General features: G+C 40.9%; 1 protein-coding gene across 1 annotated transcript in view; it reads left to right on the plus strand.

The window, feature by feature from the left end:
• CCDC13 (coiled-coil domain containing 13) overlaps positions 1 to 17,065 on the plus strand; it is a 498,753-nt gene that overhangs the window by 158,309 nt on the left and 323,379 nt on the right. The window contains exons 7-8 of the mRNA XM_086941089.1: positions 1,301 to 1,405; positions 4,330 to 4,494. Coding sequence (XP_086797215.1) covers positions 1,301 to 1,405; positions 4,330 to 4,494 — 270 coding nt within the window. The remainder of the gene's footprint in view (positions 1 to 1,300; positions 1,406 to 4,329; positions 4,495 to 17,065) is intronic.

The raw sequence follows: 17,065 nt of genomic DNA on the forward strand, positions 1-17,065 counted from the left end.
TCCTGCTCGCCCTGACATCGGCCAGACGAGTCAGCGAACTTCAAGCGCTGTCCATTCAGGAACCGTATCTCCAATTCAGGGACGACCGAGTGGTACTCAGGCCCAACCCTAAATTCATTCCTAAAGTGCCGTCAGACTTTCATCTGAACGAACCAATTGTACTCAAGTCATTTTTTGCGAACCCTTCCACAGCGGCAGAAAGGGCGCTGCATTCCTTGGACCTTAAAAGGTGTCTCAAATTCTACTTGGACAGGACCAAAGAGGTCAGGAAGTCTTCTCAACTCTTTGTAGCCTACAGCAACCCGCGCATGGGTTTGCCCTTGACAAAACAGAGCATCTCCCGCTGGATTTCTTCAGCGATTGCTTTCTGCCATGATCAGGCCGGACGGCCTTTGACGGACCGAGTGGCTGCCCACTCTACCAGAGCGATGTCAACGTCAGCGGCGCTCTTCGCTGGAGTGACGATCCTGGACATCTGCCGAGCGGCGACCTGGAAGTCCCCGCACACCTTTTCCAGGCACTACTGCCTGGACATCGAACTGCAGAAGGACGCTGCAGTGGGACAAGCGGTGCTGCGCCATCTCTTCCAATAAGGTGAGCCTTACCTCGTCCCGCCATCCAGGTATGCACATTCTTCATGGGTTTTTTCTGCTATATGCATGACTGTATATTGCCATGTTTTTCTCACGTTGTCTGTAATTTATGCAGGCCTGCTGGTTGTGAGAATGTGCTTTACCACTATGCATGTATAACTGCTGGCTACTCTGATTCAGGCATGTGAATCTATGAAAGACACCCAAATACTGGATAAGAAATGCGTTACTTACCTGTAACAGCAGTTATCCAGTATTGGTGTCTTTCATAGATTCACATGCAACCCTCCCGCCTCCCCGGTAAGGACTCACGTACCTCTATGTCTACATTGCGACACCCTATCTGGGTGCGTACGAAAATCTGAGGGACTGAGGCTCCTCCCGGGAAGGTTCTAGAGGGAGGTCGGAGCTGATTGGCTAACGATGAGAGTTCGGTCCTTTTTACATAAGGACGTGGAAAGGCCCCAAAGGGGAGGCCCTTCGGCCTATATTCTCTATGTATGTCCTTAGGACATTACTTTTTTATGTACCGGAGGCTCCCGTCTCGGCGACGGGGAATGATTCAGGCATGTGAATCTATGAAAGACACCAATACTGGATAACTGCTGTTACAGGTAAGTAACGCATTTCTTCTAACATGATATTGTGAACGGAGTGATAAAGATTGCTGTACGTCTTACTATCATATCTGCTGACTCACTTTATAGGTTTTGGTAAGTGAAGTAGGCGAAGATGTGAACATTCAACAGTTGTTGTCGTCTACTGGAAACTGGCGCGGTCGGGCCCAGCATATTCTTGGTCTACAAAGCAGGGTAAGTATAAAAGTAGAATGTTATACACATAATCTTATCCTTTGGCATATAACACCAATTGATGAAGCAACATTTGATGCATTCTTTCTGTGGGGAGGGAAGCCATGTTAAGCCAGGAAGTAACTAATACAAACACTTTTCTTGTAATCATTGGGTAGGTCTGTGCACCTATTTTAAAGTGTGCTTTCAAAATGTTGGATGTGTTCTATGCTGACTCTTTTCCAGTAGAAGGTTCAGCTTTATCATGTTTCTGTTGAATACTTTGATGTTTGAATGATTTCAGTGAGTTGAAACAATTCTACTACCCCCTGAAGGCAACCAGTGTGCCCGACTGTCCTAGATTTCAGTGAATGACCGTTGGAAAGCAACAGATTCTTCCCCTTTGTAAAAAGGTACCTGAATATTATGGTCTGCCTTTGTTTATCTTTTTTTGCGCAATATTCTGCAAGGTTTGTGCCATTTACCTTCTAACATTTATTAGCTAAAAGCAGTTGGTTTTCTTTTTGCATCAGCAATCACGTTACACATAAAGGGAATCACATGTAATGTTCAGGATGTTAATGTTGAGTGCTGCAACTTCCAGGGCTTCAACGTTGATAGAAACATTTCCATCAACAGCCGTGCGGAACCCACTGAGAAGGAGTACACTTTATTTCTATTGTACCCTAGAGACATACTTTTGTAAGGAAAAGGTACACTCCAACAAAAGATGAAGCTCCAAAAATAACTTCAACATGAGATGACAGAGAGTGCCCAATTAAGCGAAAACTGACTGAGAGGAAGGCACCTCCCAAATAGATGACATGCACCACAGAGAGGTTGTAATCCATTGCAAGCCAGATTGTGAACTTCCAAGAAGGATTAATCTCTAACAAAAGATACACACTTCTCCAGTCATGAGTGATTTCGGGACAGCGGTGACAATTCTGATAACCTCTGCTTCCACAGTCTTTCCACTAAACTACAGTAACACTTTTCAGGGTATGATTCTTGGAGTAGCAAATAAGTTGAATATTCCTTTTTCAGCACTAAAAGCAAGATTACTAGCCATTTGAGCAACTCTTCAGTATCATGTTGATTTTAAGATTCTTTTGGCGTTGGATCTTGTGTATTCAAACTTACTAGTGCAATTTGCTCTCTCCTGCGACTAAGGCGTCTACTCTTTCTCAGTCAGTCAAGCAAGACAAAGTACTGTTGAAGGAGCCTTTATTTAAGATTGGCTACATAATCATACTTTAAGAACCTGCTGTTGCAGCAGCACTCAAGTACCAGGATGACATCTCTTCTCAGGCTTGGTGATGGGTGGTAACGTGTTCTGAGGGCAGATCCCCTGGGGCACCACAGTATCACCAGATGGGTTGATGAATGGTAAAGGCAATTTCTTCTGCCAGGGGTTCTTCCTTGAATGTTTTGTCACACAGGAGTTGAGGGGTCTTCTTGCCCTCTTGGGTGACTGCGGCACTAGCCACATCAATCTCTGTTTAAGGTGGGGAGAGGCTGAGGAGCCGCAAGGGTGCCCATGCAGTAGTCTCTGAGCAATGCAGTGAAGAGCACTCTGTTATGTCCTCCTTTGCTGTGTGCTGCCTGCATACATAGGTGCTCATCCCTCATTCCCAGCAATCCTGGATGGGGCTACTGTTGATACCCCCACCCCTTAGTGTAGGGGAAGAGGGGGCAGAGGTATTTAGGGCATGCGTGGGGGGCACCAGTCTTACCCTCCCACATTGACTCCAGGCCATAACATTCCTCTATTTAGGCCATGTCTAGTTCTCCAGTGGGAGGACTCTGCAACTCCTATCAGGGTCAACCAGGTTTTGTTGAAGGGCCAATAGCAGCACAAATGTCAGTTCACCCTACACTCAGCCGCTCCCCTCCAGTCGCAGGCCCTCCTCCAATACCTGTATATTCCATGACGAGCTTGAGCTCCGATTTCGCCCCTCCCACCAGGCACCTGTGTCCACAGCAGTCCCTCACTGTTACCCGGTGAACTGGAGTACTTCGGCCCACTGAGGTTTTCCCCGGACTCAGGCTATATTTCCCCTCTGGCTGAGTCAATCATGTGGACCCCTGCCCAAGCCCTCCAATTGCCAATGTGGCTCGAGAACAGTGAGATGTCTTCCCTGGCACTAATCATTTGTGTGCCCGCTTACATTATACTAGTGTATTACAGGAGCTCCGAGCACAAAGCAAAGCTAACCTCTTTGGTGCCTTGCTCACCCCCCCCCCCCTATACAATGCATTCATGTAAAGTAGAAAATAGTTTGTGATTTCTTGCAAGTGTCCAACACAAGAAGTAGGAAAAGGGCAGTTCTCTGCCTTGCATCTAGAAATTAAATGTATGAATAGTTGGTAACCGCTCCAGTGACAGTGAAAGAACTAAATGGTAACTAGCTAATGAGGACATTCCCTAAGCATTTGCAAGATTGAATCTGACCGTACCATAGGTGACAGCTTCTACTGCGTAAGGGAAAGCTGAAACAGCAAGAGGAGCATGGACTTTTGCATGCTTCCACAGATGTCCTTTTAGCTATGTATGAGATAATTTGGAATTGAAATCCCTATCCCTTCTCCCTGTATCAAATTATTCTGTGTCTCCCTACTTTCAAAATATGTCGCACCAGCAGGAAGGCCTACTCTCTTCCGCAATGTCAAAATGACCATTTCATGTTTTTTGTGAGTACCAACAGTGTTGTAAAATTCAAGTAGCTTTCCTGCACTGCTGCTGGTAGATCAATAGCCTCAATTACAGGTAGGGATATTTTATTTATTGTTCCCTCTCATGAAAACAGAGTAAAGACATTACTTTTGAGATGGGCCCAGAGTCTTAAAGACTGTTATCGCACAAATATGCAAGAAGGATTTAGAAATCTTGCGCAGTTATAAGTGTTTATATTGCATGATGCATATCATATTTTATTTCTCAGGTCCGTGAGTTGGAGAACCAGTTGGGAATGAACAAAAGTCCAATATCTGAGCTTAGTCTTGAAGAGGAGATGCTGGGCCTTACAGTACCACGGAAACTGCAGGCTCAGGAAAAAAATCTGTTCCGAATTCGCAGTTTGGAAAAGGAAAGGAAAGAAATGTTGGAGGTAAAGAGTTGGTATCAGAATGCCTTATTGTATATAGAAGATGTTATGACCAAACAAGAAAGAGGCTGATCTCAAATGTTCTCACAACTAAATCCCATCTCCTGACTAGAAAAACTTCAAGTCCATCTATTACCTGTTATGAATTTCTGAAACTGATTTCCGAAGAAATAAATTATAAAATGTTGTAAGGGATTTATATTTGTTACAGTTCTATAATAGTTGTTGGTAGTGAAGATGCTTCAACCCCAAAATTGTTTAAATACTTTGCCCTAGCCATATTTATGAGGTTCTTTGTGTCAGACAAGGATAATCCACTGTGCAAATACTCAGCCAAGACCATTAAAAGAATTGTGCATAACTAGGTTTCGCCAGTTCTCATTTTTGTAAATTTATTCAAATATCAAAATTATCATTACAGAAATTAAAAGGTAATCCTAATCAGGGAATTAGCAATATTCAAATCATAACAATAAATCCTAAATACAATAGGGCCATTTGTGGCTAACCTTCACTACATAAAATAAACAGCAGTTGTCTCTGTTCTGAACAGACCTAGCAGAATTGAGTAATAACATGAGGAATGCCTTTCTAAAATAAAATTCTGCGCTTCTAAAATGTGTAATGCAAAATGTAAAAATATCTAAAGTCTTAAAGATATGAATGCCTAAGGTAGCAGTTCCTAACATTTTCACTTCCGTGGCTCCCCACTGAATGACTATTGGTAGCCAGGGAGCTCACCCAAACAATATCTACAAGGTTAACCTAAAAAATGCACTAAATGACAGTAACAAGTATACATAGGGTGTCTTAGTGGACAAATGCTTCCACTGTAGGGGCCTGTGTTTGACCTCATAGTCACAGGATCAAATCCTGGTGGGTCCACTCAGCCTTTCATCCTTCTTAGTAGTGGCGGCCAGCATGGATTGGGCGGGAGGAGGGTATAAGGGGGTTTAACAAATAATAAAAAAACACTTACCTGATGCCGGGTCTCTTCTTCATGTCTCCGTCTCTCCCCTGGGGCCAGAACTGGAAGCATCAAAGCTCCCCTGAGCCAATCGCAACACTGCAATGCAGCATTGTGATTGGTAAGCACCCAGTCTCCCCTAAGCCAATCATAACACTGCAGTGCAGCGTTATGATTGGTTTGTGCGCCATGGTTCAGCATTCAGCCAGGGAATGGGAACCTGGGCATTTTCTCCACGCAGACTGTAATGCAGCCTGCGTGGAGAACATGTGAAGTGCGCATGAACGTTTGGCCAGCCTAAGAAGGCCAAACATTCATGCACACTTGAAGTGGGCAAACCACTCCTCCCCCTGCTCCTCTGGTATTGGAGCAGCCCGCCCCGCCCACAAACCTGCTACAGAAGGAAAACATAAAATAATATTAACCTTGAGTTATTATCATATCATGTTTCCTTGGAGTCGCCGCTGCTTCTGAGGTCAATGAAATGAATACCATTGAGTTTGGTAACAATAAACACCTGTTATTCAGCGCCAAGATACCCTTGGGTGAACATGTGCTTTACAAATACACACTATATGCTGCTATTTCTAAAAGACAAAGCAATATGCTAGGATCTAGCATATCACTTTGTATTCTTTTTTACACCTAATGCATCCTATCTATTTGTCGGAGCATGTTAGTGCTTCAGTTGATGCCTCGGTCATCTATATTACTGTTTGCTATACTTGTACTGCTTCATCGAATCAAGCCAAGGATAACATCTTCATTTTTAACATACAATTTAAAAGTTCTTTATGCTAATATTATTTAATTATTTAAACAGTCACAGCCGCCATACCCCCAACCCCCACCCCCAGTAGGTGCAGCGGGCCCCCAGGGATCTGCCGAGCACAGGTTTAGAATAACAGATTTAAGGCCAAATGTCTGTATCTAATTCAAAAAAATGTCATCCCACAATGACATAATGTTAGCAGATCCTTCATGTTTTAGACAAAGACATCACACATTTCATAGCATGACATTACGCAGAGAGGTGGGAATAAAATGTACCTCGCACAGCAAACTAATCAAACTGTTAATTTCTAAAACACCTTCTTGTAAATGATTTTTTTTGATTGGACAGAAACATGAGAAATGTATCTTGATAGTATGGACCGTTCTGAACATTCATATCAAGAGACAGAGCAATGAAGGTTGGCCACATTAACCATAAAACTGTTTCAAATACATCTCCTCGGCTAAGGAAGCTAAAAAATGAAACCTTTACACATTCAGCAACCATGACACCATGGCTGCAGCTGAAGTTTGATGATTTTCTATGAAGCTGACAAAAAGGAATGCTTGTGCACTTCATTTAAGCATGCACTTTCAGAAATGCTGCTTAGTGTGACCTAGTTATGTTAACTGAACCAAACTTGTATTAGCCAATGCTTATATAACGGAAAAATAATTTTCCTCAATCCCCCCTCCCTGCCATGATAATTGAAAGTTATGACTGCACCAAACTATTGCATCTCGGTCATCATTCTTGATCTTGAAGGACTTACCCTCTGCAATGGTCTCCAGTTGTCGTAGGCCTCCGTCTTTCATTCAAGTCCAACTTCTTCTTCCGCCATTCGTATTACTTTCTCCCTCTCCTTGTTCCTACAATTACATTTAAAATCCCTAACGCAAATTGATCTACAGGACTTAAATATTAAATAAACACTCTTTACAACTATAAATATTAATGTTATTGAAGCAAGAATCTTTACTAATAACTCCGTGCTTATCCCACCTATCCTTCAAACTATCTTTACCCAGATTCCAGGTTCTCCTCAGATCCACATATCAAACTTGATTTTGAGTTTACTGCTCAACAGCTTGTCTTACAGTTTCTTCATATGCATTGCACACTCTCCTAGTGTAAGATGCATGAATCTAATACAGCTAACCTCCACACTTCACAGCTGTGCTTGTCACCAAGTTCACTTGGTAGTGGCCCTTCCAGCATGGTTCAAAGAAGTCTCTCCTGGCATGCTATTTGATGTGGACGGACTCTCCTGGTTGCACAGAGTGACACGGTTCTGTAGATGCAGAAGTTGTTTCAAATTGCACCTAGCGAGAGGTAGAGTATACTGCCAGCTAGGCAATTGCAGTAATCCTATTCATCAGTAATAGTAAGCAAAGATCCAGCCGGAATATTCCCATGAGCACTTCATGGACATTCAATCCAGTTTTCTTATTTGGGGTACATCTCATGCTTAGCAACCCCAGTGAAATTGCATCGGGCCATTTCAGAGAAGTTGAAGCACACACTTTTGCAAACTTGTTTTAAAATTCACTGTTGTATCTCTCCATCAAACCAGATGGTCTGGATGATAAGTACAATTGAAGTTTTGATGGACTTTCAGTGCTGCACACAGAATTCTCATGATTTCTTGAAATATTCCCCCTCGCTTGACTTAATTAATGTTGGCATTCCAAATCTAGGGATCGACTCCCTCAATAATAATTTTGCATCACACATTATCTCTGACAATAGTCTTCTGCCATTTTTCTAAAATTAGGAATGCACTAGCAAGCATTGAACACCCTCACCAGCCCATCACGTCCCACGTGTAGGTTTGTGAAATCTCTCACAATCTGCGGTATCAGTGAATTTGCAAGACAAACCTCCCATCATTGTATTTCCAAAGGTCTTCCTCATCCTGTTTACATCCCACGTTTTCTCGGTTTTTCTTCTCTTTATCTGGCATCTCATTTTGTACATCTTTAAAATTTACAAATGTTCGTATTGATACACAATAAAAAACGGTTTCAGTAGATTCTGATTGCTTATCTGTGTTGTTCATCTGTCATCATGTACAATACAGTATTCATTTTTGCATAAAATTTTGCAAATCCATCTGCAAAACAATTTTCTTAGTGGCCATATCACTACCATGTCCATGAGTAGCATGTTTCACAAATGCTATTTTCAATGGAAATGTTAAAGCTTGCAACAATCAAGAATGGGTGGTCCATTGCGAAAGGGGGTCCCAGCTGAAGTCATGAAACCACACTGTGACCATACTTGGCCAAAATTGTGAACTATCCCAAAGCAATACTGACTATCAATATTCATTGGCTATATAGAATGTTCTAGTAACGGCAACTGATTCTGATGCTTGTTCAGAAGTAATATTACACAAGTACAATGCAAACTGCCTATGCTGCTTGTAAATTTCCTTGACATCTCTCAAACGTGTGCCATTCAAAAATAAAACCAAGTCAGCCAAACCGAGTGGTATTTCATGACTGTTTACTGTTGGCTTAGTTCGCAATTCTGATATATCAAGGCAGTCATGCTCCCCCTGTACATCTTCATCACTGACATCTTTTGGAAGTTGCCGGATTTAAAATATCTCATCTTTTTATTGAGACATTTGGTGCTGCCAGAATTGTCAGTTAATATTTAGTCAATCTGACATTCGCCAAATTTGAGATCTTGTTCTGGTCAGAAGCGTCTCCACTAAATGAGGCACCAACAATTAATGTGTGACCAATGACAACCAAATCACTCTGCGTAATGGCAATAGAAGTAGCCGCTACCAATATTAAGCTTCCAAGCAAATCAGCGGCAACAGGTTTGAGAGTTCTAGAAAAATATGCCACAGGTCTTTTCCTATTACCATACTGTTGTGCAAGAACAGAAAGTGAGCACCTGTTTTATGACATAGTAAAACAAAAAAAGAGTTTTATTTATTATCGGGCATGCCTAGAGTGGATGCTGTACACAAAGTGTGTCTTAACTCCAGGAAGGTTTTCGTACATTCTTCTTTCTAAGGTACCATCTCAATGGAATGGCTTCGCAGTGATGGAAAAGTTGGGAATCCACTGATGACAGAACACATCCATCCCTATACTTATTTTCAATCCTCTCAGTGTAGTGGGCACATTCATTCTCAAAACTGCAGATATGCGATCTTTGTACACATTCCTAACTCCTTTTTTAATCTAATATCCTAGATAAGTACCTTCTGTCTGACAGTAGTGTAACTATGTCATTAAAGGTTTATGTTCACTGTCAGGCAAAGGATTCAACAATGCAATTGTGTCCAATTTACATAATTCTTTTGTTTTTGCTGCAGTCATTAAATCATTAATGTATTGCACCAAATTTGAACATAGGGTAACTTGAAAATCGTTTTTCAATCACTTGGAAAAATGTAGGGTTCTTGCCCAAACAAATAACGTATCTTCATATTGGAACGCAAAAAGATACTGGGTATCCTCACGTAAAGGATTGGAAAATAATGCGTAGCACAAATCAGTGATTGCGGACCACAATGGATCTTCAGAAATTTGAAATAAAATCACTGCTAGGTTCGGTACCATGGGACAACATGGGACTATGGTCTCACCAATCTTTCTAACATCTTGTAATATCTTCCTCTTTACATTAGGTATTCTCAAGCCCATTACAGACGAAATATATTGATTTCTCAAGCTTTCTGATATCCTGCTACACTGTTTTTTCAGTTGCAGGTGTAATCCCTTTCTCAGCTTCACAGGAAAGTCTATATTTGGAAATACACTTCATCTGGATTAACAGAAAGCTGTACGGGATTGGGACTTTTTATTAGCCTAACATCTTTTCAGGTGAAATCCCAAACCAGCCTCTTCATGGCCTCTCTTAAATCTGGAGGTATGTTCTGTAAGAATAAGAAATATATTATATCTTACTGCCTCAAATCTACATCTGGCTCTTTTGTTTAAATGTAGACTCCATTCAGTGTACAATCATTTACACAGCTACATTTATACAGTAAATCTTGACACAATAGATTTACTGGACTATTTCACTAATTATGAATTCATGTTCATTTACAGCTGAATCTGTTTTTACTGGAACATTTACTGACAACTTCTTAATCACTTTGTTTTATTAACTGCCTACTATTTGTAGTACTTTCCCAAGAGGGGTATGTTAGGAATTTCCACTGGTCTAACTGTGGCATAGGTTGCACCAGTATAAACTGAAAATGACATGGGTTGACCATTAACTACTCCTTCTACAAATGAGCCATTCTGGTCATCTTGTAGAACTGCATCAAGCATGCAATCTCCTTCCCTCTCGGGCATCGTCATTGTGCCTGACTTTATCCCTGTGGAACTCTAAGAGTAGCTGCAAATTAGTGAAAACAAATCACTAGTCACTAGTGTCTCTCTTGAGGTGACAGAATTTTGCTGAAATGGAAAATTCAGTGGAAATTCTACTTTAATATTCTGCATCTGAGGTGGAACAGATTAAGTCAAACCAGTAGAACTGGTTTGTTTTCTTTCCATTAGCAGTGGAGCTTGGACCATGCACTAACTCACTTCATTCAGTGTCATGTGAATCATAATATTTAGTTTATTTGAGAAGCTATTTGAATTATATTAGCTTATGGCTGCACATGTAATATACCATTTCTCTTCCACTGTACCTCTTTACCAAATCTGTAATAATATCCAGATCTCTCAATATAATTGTCGGCATTGTTATTAAAACCTCTGCCTCCACCTCAAACATGTCCTCCACCTTTCGAAGGACCTTGAATCTGCACACCAATTCCCTTGGGTACCAATCCTTGCCCTCCTTTCTGAAAGAATGTAGTCTATGCCAACATGAGTTTCTACTTTGAAGATTTATTTTGAGACTAACAATAATTACTCCACTATTTAGTGAAATTGCTTGCCAGGGGGCATGGCTTGGTGGTTGGGTATGGCGTCTGTGTTTTACTGGAGCTCTTGGGCCCTGCTTTTTGGGCTACTCATTCGACATCACGTTACTCGCCGGAGGCCTTCGTCATCCCCGTTACCGCAGTTGCGTACAGGATTCCATATCAGATAGGTTGCCTGTTTATGCATCACTCATAAAGAATATTCACAGCAGAATATCATCTGCGTCATTCACCTGACACAACGCTACACGCCGGAGGCCCTTGATTGCCCCCAATTGCGGTTGTTTATTAGAATAAATATCAGGTTTCTTTTTAAAGTATCACGAATAAAGAATATGTACAGCACAATATCGTCTACCATAACTAGTTCCACTATCTAGATCAGAAACTTGAGTGGCGATCATCCTTAAGCCTCATTTTAAAGAAACACCTTTTCACCTTTTGATTTACATTTAGATACTCACTGAAAGTTCTCCAATTGGGATACCATCGTCAATCCCCTTTTTTAATTAGCGGCTCATAGTAAGGAGATATAAAAGACATCATCAGGTCCAATATAGCTCCGTATTTACTTGGAGGAACTTAAGGAATTTGCCCCTAGATTGGCCTTAAATTTCGTTTCGATCTATCATCTTTGATAATTCCATTGCAACATATGAAGTAAATCAGTGGCTTGTCCTGAAGAAGGCGTTTTTAAGTACGCCGAAACGCGCGTCGATACAATAGACAAAGAATATTGAAAGTGCCAACTTTATACATCCTGTATATTTTATTGAATTACAATGAAATTAAAAATCATTGTTCCAATGTGTAATTAATGTTGCTTTTAACTTTGACTTTTTTAACATAATCAAAAATATTATGCTTTTTTACATGATTTTTGATTTTTTACTTTTACCTGATTTATGCTCTGACATTTGCACTTACTGATTGAAATTGCCTAGGAAGTTTTTTCACTCAAATCATCCTCACCAGAGCATAGTACCTGAGAACCCGCTTCTACCTGCGGGATACATCATGGCACTGAGGGGAAATATTCTACATGCTGGGGTCCTTTTCCCTGGTTTCGGAGAGCCAAACTGGGACCCTTGCAATTGTTGCGTGCTTCTAGGCCTGTGGCCAGTATTGGATTGCTCCCCTGTGCACGGTGGAGAGTGAAGTCCCATAATTCTTCTGTGTCCCAGGCCCTTCCGATCCCATGGGGGCCTGCCGGGAGCTGCCTTCAGGCAACTGTATGTTCAGCTGCTGTTGTTAACATTGGCAATCATCTTACTTGCATGAGGCTGGGGCCCGACTGGGGTCCACTCAGCTTGTGCTTTCTGTTTGAGCCTGGAGCTGCTGCAAGGCAGCACCATCCTAAAGCCATCTAATCTACCACAGTGCGGGTCCCACTTCTTCACCTTTCATGGAACAATGGATGGATTTAATCTCGACCCCTATTTATTTTACTATTTTGATTTCACCTGTCAAGAGCTCACAGCTCCCCCATATATGGTATTTTTTTGTACATTGAGGCATTGTACCTGGCAATTGCTGGGATTGCTGAGCACTGTGACTGCATCCCCCCCGGCAGTCTCTTTTGGGCGACAGAGTTCACCAGCTATAACAATTCCTTCTGGCTTATCCTTTCTGTATTGGCTAGACGTGTCTCCAGTGATTGCTGTCGTCACAAACGGAGTCTATCGATATACAGACTTGGCTGAGGTGGGCCTATGCTTCCTGTACTCATTTTGCTTTTGTAGCTGACTGTTTCACACTTGTTGATTCTGGCATTAACTTGGTTGGCATTTTTGCTCTACCTCCACATCAAGTATGGTCAGCCTCCACTCCTCTACCCCCAAATTAATAAACTACATTGTATACAAAACCCTAATTCAGACAGTGACTCTCAACATCTAGCCATGACCTCAGCCACGGGGGTCGTACTTCACCTAGTGTGGTATGCCCTGGCATGAGCCTGATGAACCATCCTGATAAACTGCATCAGATTCTCACTGTGATATCTGAGACCTGATCAGCCCTGGAAGCCAAGGTTGATGTAATACTGCAAGAAAATAAACGAAAACTATCAGGAAAGAGCTCTGTGAATACCCTCGCCATTATTGAATTGGAACTAAGCATGGAAGACCTAACTCAAGGGTCTCAGCCAATGGTAGCTCAAATGCAAACAAAGAAGACAGACTTGACGATGCAGAGGGTCAGCCTGCTGCAATAAGGTTTGCATCATCGGACTGCCTAAAGGCCTGAAACATAATGATGGCACTAGTTTTATTGAAGGCCCGTTGAAAACTGATATAGTTATGGATATCTTGTCCCTGCCCTTTGTGGTGGAGCGAGGCCACAGATTCCCATCTACGCTCCCTCCCCCTGGCTAGCCACAGAGCTGATCGTTGGGAAGATTTAGAATTTCTGGGATCATGTCCCAATGGCAGCCAGAGAAAAAGAAAACATAAGAGTGGAAAACAGAGGAGTGATGCTGTTTCCAGTTTACACACCCGCACGGCCGCGCAAACACTCCTCATTTTTGCAGGTCAAACAAAAGCTCTCAACCCTGTGCCTCAAATATACACTGTAATCCTCGTAAAAACTGCGAGTATCTGATGGTCACTATTCCCACTGTTTTTACCTAACCGGAATCAGCTTGGCCTAAAACCTTTGACAAGGGGGCTGGGTGGTTGCTTCAGCTCCCACTGCTTCAGCTCTCACTGCTTCCTCATTCCATTCTGACAGAGCCTTCACAACGGTCCAACAGGGCTGCCCCCGCCACTTGCGAAGTAAGTAATTCAGATTCTTTTAGATTCCATGGGAAAGCAACGAGTGGTGGAAATGGCTGCTGCTATACAAGATATTACTGCCACTCCAAAACTGTTGTATGCATGCTCTGGTATATTTGGAGACGACCCACCTGACTCTGAGGACTTTTATGCCACGCCTGCTCTACTGGTCAACCGACAGTCTGCACTACTATGTCCTTTCCCTCATTAATAATGCTTATACTTGCACTGTTCTCCTCTCTCACATAAACTTATAATTATGCTGTATTATTAGCCATACATTTCATATGTTTTTTTATGGATGCTGTTATGTTGAGTCCAAGTCACTGGTTAGTGATAACTAGCAATGCTATGACCATGATTCCTCCACAACACCCCCATGCTACATATGCTATTAGGCTCTTCTCCCATGAATCATGGGTAACAGTGGGCTCCAATGTCTCTGGTGCACATATGCTCATACCCCTTTAATGTAGTTAAATACAGTAGGTTAATATAAAGTAAAAAGATGCGACCAAGCTACAAGGCTTCCTACCTATATCTCTCCACGTTGCTCAATTCAACTTCCCAAAGATATTCCTATATTTGTATTGCACTTCGCGTCTGTAATAATATTTATGATCATTAATGATCTATTCTAATAGGTCTTTCTCATTCACAGTCAATATTACAGATAACTAAGTTAATATTCGCTAATTATAAACATAATGACTCTCTTACCTCTGCCTTAGCAGACTCTCCCAAACGTATCGGGCTCTCGCAGTATGTGTTTTAATTGTAAAGTCAAGGTGCCGCTGTCTGTCACCTAAAAAGCCGAGGGCACGTATTAGATTATACTATTCCTTCCAATGCATAAATAATGTCATATTATTATCTATATTAGTCAGGGGGACCTCACCTCGTATCAAAATATCATGTGCCTCGGAACGCGTCTGTCACCGCTGTCTGTCACCTAAAAAGCCGAGGGCACGTATTAGATTATACTATTCCTTCCAATGCATAAATAATGCCATATTATTATCTATATTAGTCAGGGGGACCTCACCTCGTATCAAAATATCATGTGCCTCGGAACGCGTGTCTCCGTATTACACCATACATTACCCGGTATCCTTCTGTAACATTTAAGAAAGGGATGACACTGGCCAGCATACTCAGCCCTAGTTACCCTAAGAAACTTGAGAATAAAGCTTGGCTATCTAGATTTAGAGGCTTCCACAGATGTGGTAGATGCTCTTCGTGTAGATGGGCAAAGAAAAAAGTAGTAAGTTTGAATTATAATGGCACGGGTGAAAATACCATAGAGATGTTCATCAACTGTGATACTACCTTCGTTGTTTTTGTTATTGTATGTAGCTGCGGGATGATATATGTTGGGAGCACAAAAAGGAGGCTCAAAGACAGAATGTCAGAACATTTTAGAGCAATTAAACAGGGGGATACCCGTTACCCAACCGCAGCTCATTTGATAAGAAACTCTCAAGACAGAATAAAACATACCTTTAGTTATCATGGCATAGATCACTTAGAACCAGACCCCAGAGGGGTTAATAGGATACTTACACTTAGAAGGAAGGAAGGTACATGGTTAATTAAATTGAAAGCTGTAGAAATGGGTCTCAATGTGGACCATGAGTATGAATTTTTCTTAGGGAATGAATAACTGTATACTAATTATGAGATGACCTGATCTACTGTAATGTTTATCAATCAGCAGTATATCTATGGATACTATGTATGAAATTATCACTTACAATATGTTAGAGGATAGCGAGAATTAGACATATTCAGAATGGACTGTTAGGAGTGTTGTTAATTGGGTGGGGTGTTAAAATATCGATTACAAAAATATAGCTGACATAAATATAGTTGTAAAAATATCGTTTACAAAAATATCGACACCCTATACTATATAACAGGTAAGTACATAAATATCGACTCCAAAATATCGTTGTAATTAATATAGATGTAAAAAATATCGACTTTTTAAAATAATTAAAATTACATTAAATAATAAATAAATATAAGTACTATTAACAAAATACATTACATTAGTTTTATTTTTTAAGTATTTAAAACAAATGTACTACACTTTTTAATTATAAACTTAATAAATGTGGACATATAAATTGATTTTACACATTACTTTATATAACAACAATAATACATACATATAATTAAAATATACAATATATTACTAATTAAAACATTTGATAGCGTAGGAGTAAAAATTACTATTCCCCCTCCAGGGGGTGCAACATTAGGGAAAGCGTTGGATAGCGTAGAGGTAAAAATTACTATTCCCGCTCCAGGGGGTGCAACAGTAGGGAAAGCGTTGGATAGCGTAGGGGTAAAAATTACTATTCCCACTCCAGGGGGTGCAACAGTAGGGAAAGCGTTGGATAGCGTAGGGGTAAAAATTACTATTCCCACTACAGGGGGTGCAACAGTAGGGAAAGCGTTGGATAGCGTAGGAGTAAAAATTACTATTCCCACTCCAGGGGGTGCAACAGTAGGGAAAGCGTTGGATAGCGTAGGGGTAAAAATTACTATTCCCACTCCAGGGGGTGCAACAGTAGGGAAAGCGTTGGATAGCGTAGGGGTAAAAATTACTATTCCCACTCCAGGGGGTGCAACAGTAGGGAAAGCATTGGATAGCGTAGGGGTAAAAATTACTATTCCCACTCCAGGGGGTGCAACAGTAGGAAAAGCGTTGGCTAGCGTAGGGGTAAAAATTACTATTCCCACTCCAGGGGGTGCAACAGTAGGGAACGCGTTGGATAGCGTAGGGGTAAACATTACTAAATGTATTTAATAATTTATAAAATAACAATAATTATTATTTTTTTTGTAATCATTAATTAAATAATTAATCAATTAAATTGTAATTAATTTACTACATTTTCACTAAAAAATTCCTGTACACACACCTAAAATTAATTAAAAAATTAACATTATTAATTACATAATTATTAATCAATTAACTAATTGAAATTAATTAACTATTATTTATTACACTATTTATATTCATTCAAAACACTAATTAATCTATTATTTCATTATATTTAAATTACTTCCCACCCTATTCCCCTATAAACCCACAACCCGCTACGGAACTATTAATACTAAATTCAACTTAAAATACA

The sequence above is a fragment of the Lissotriton vulgaris genome, chromosome 10, assembly GCF_964263255.1.
Source record: "Lissotriton vulgaris chromosome 10, aLisVul1.2, whole genome shotgun sequence".
NCBI lineage: Eukaryota > Metazoa > Chordata > Amphibia > Caudata > Salamandridae > Lissotriton > Lissotriton vulgaris.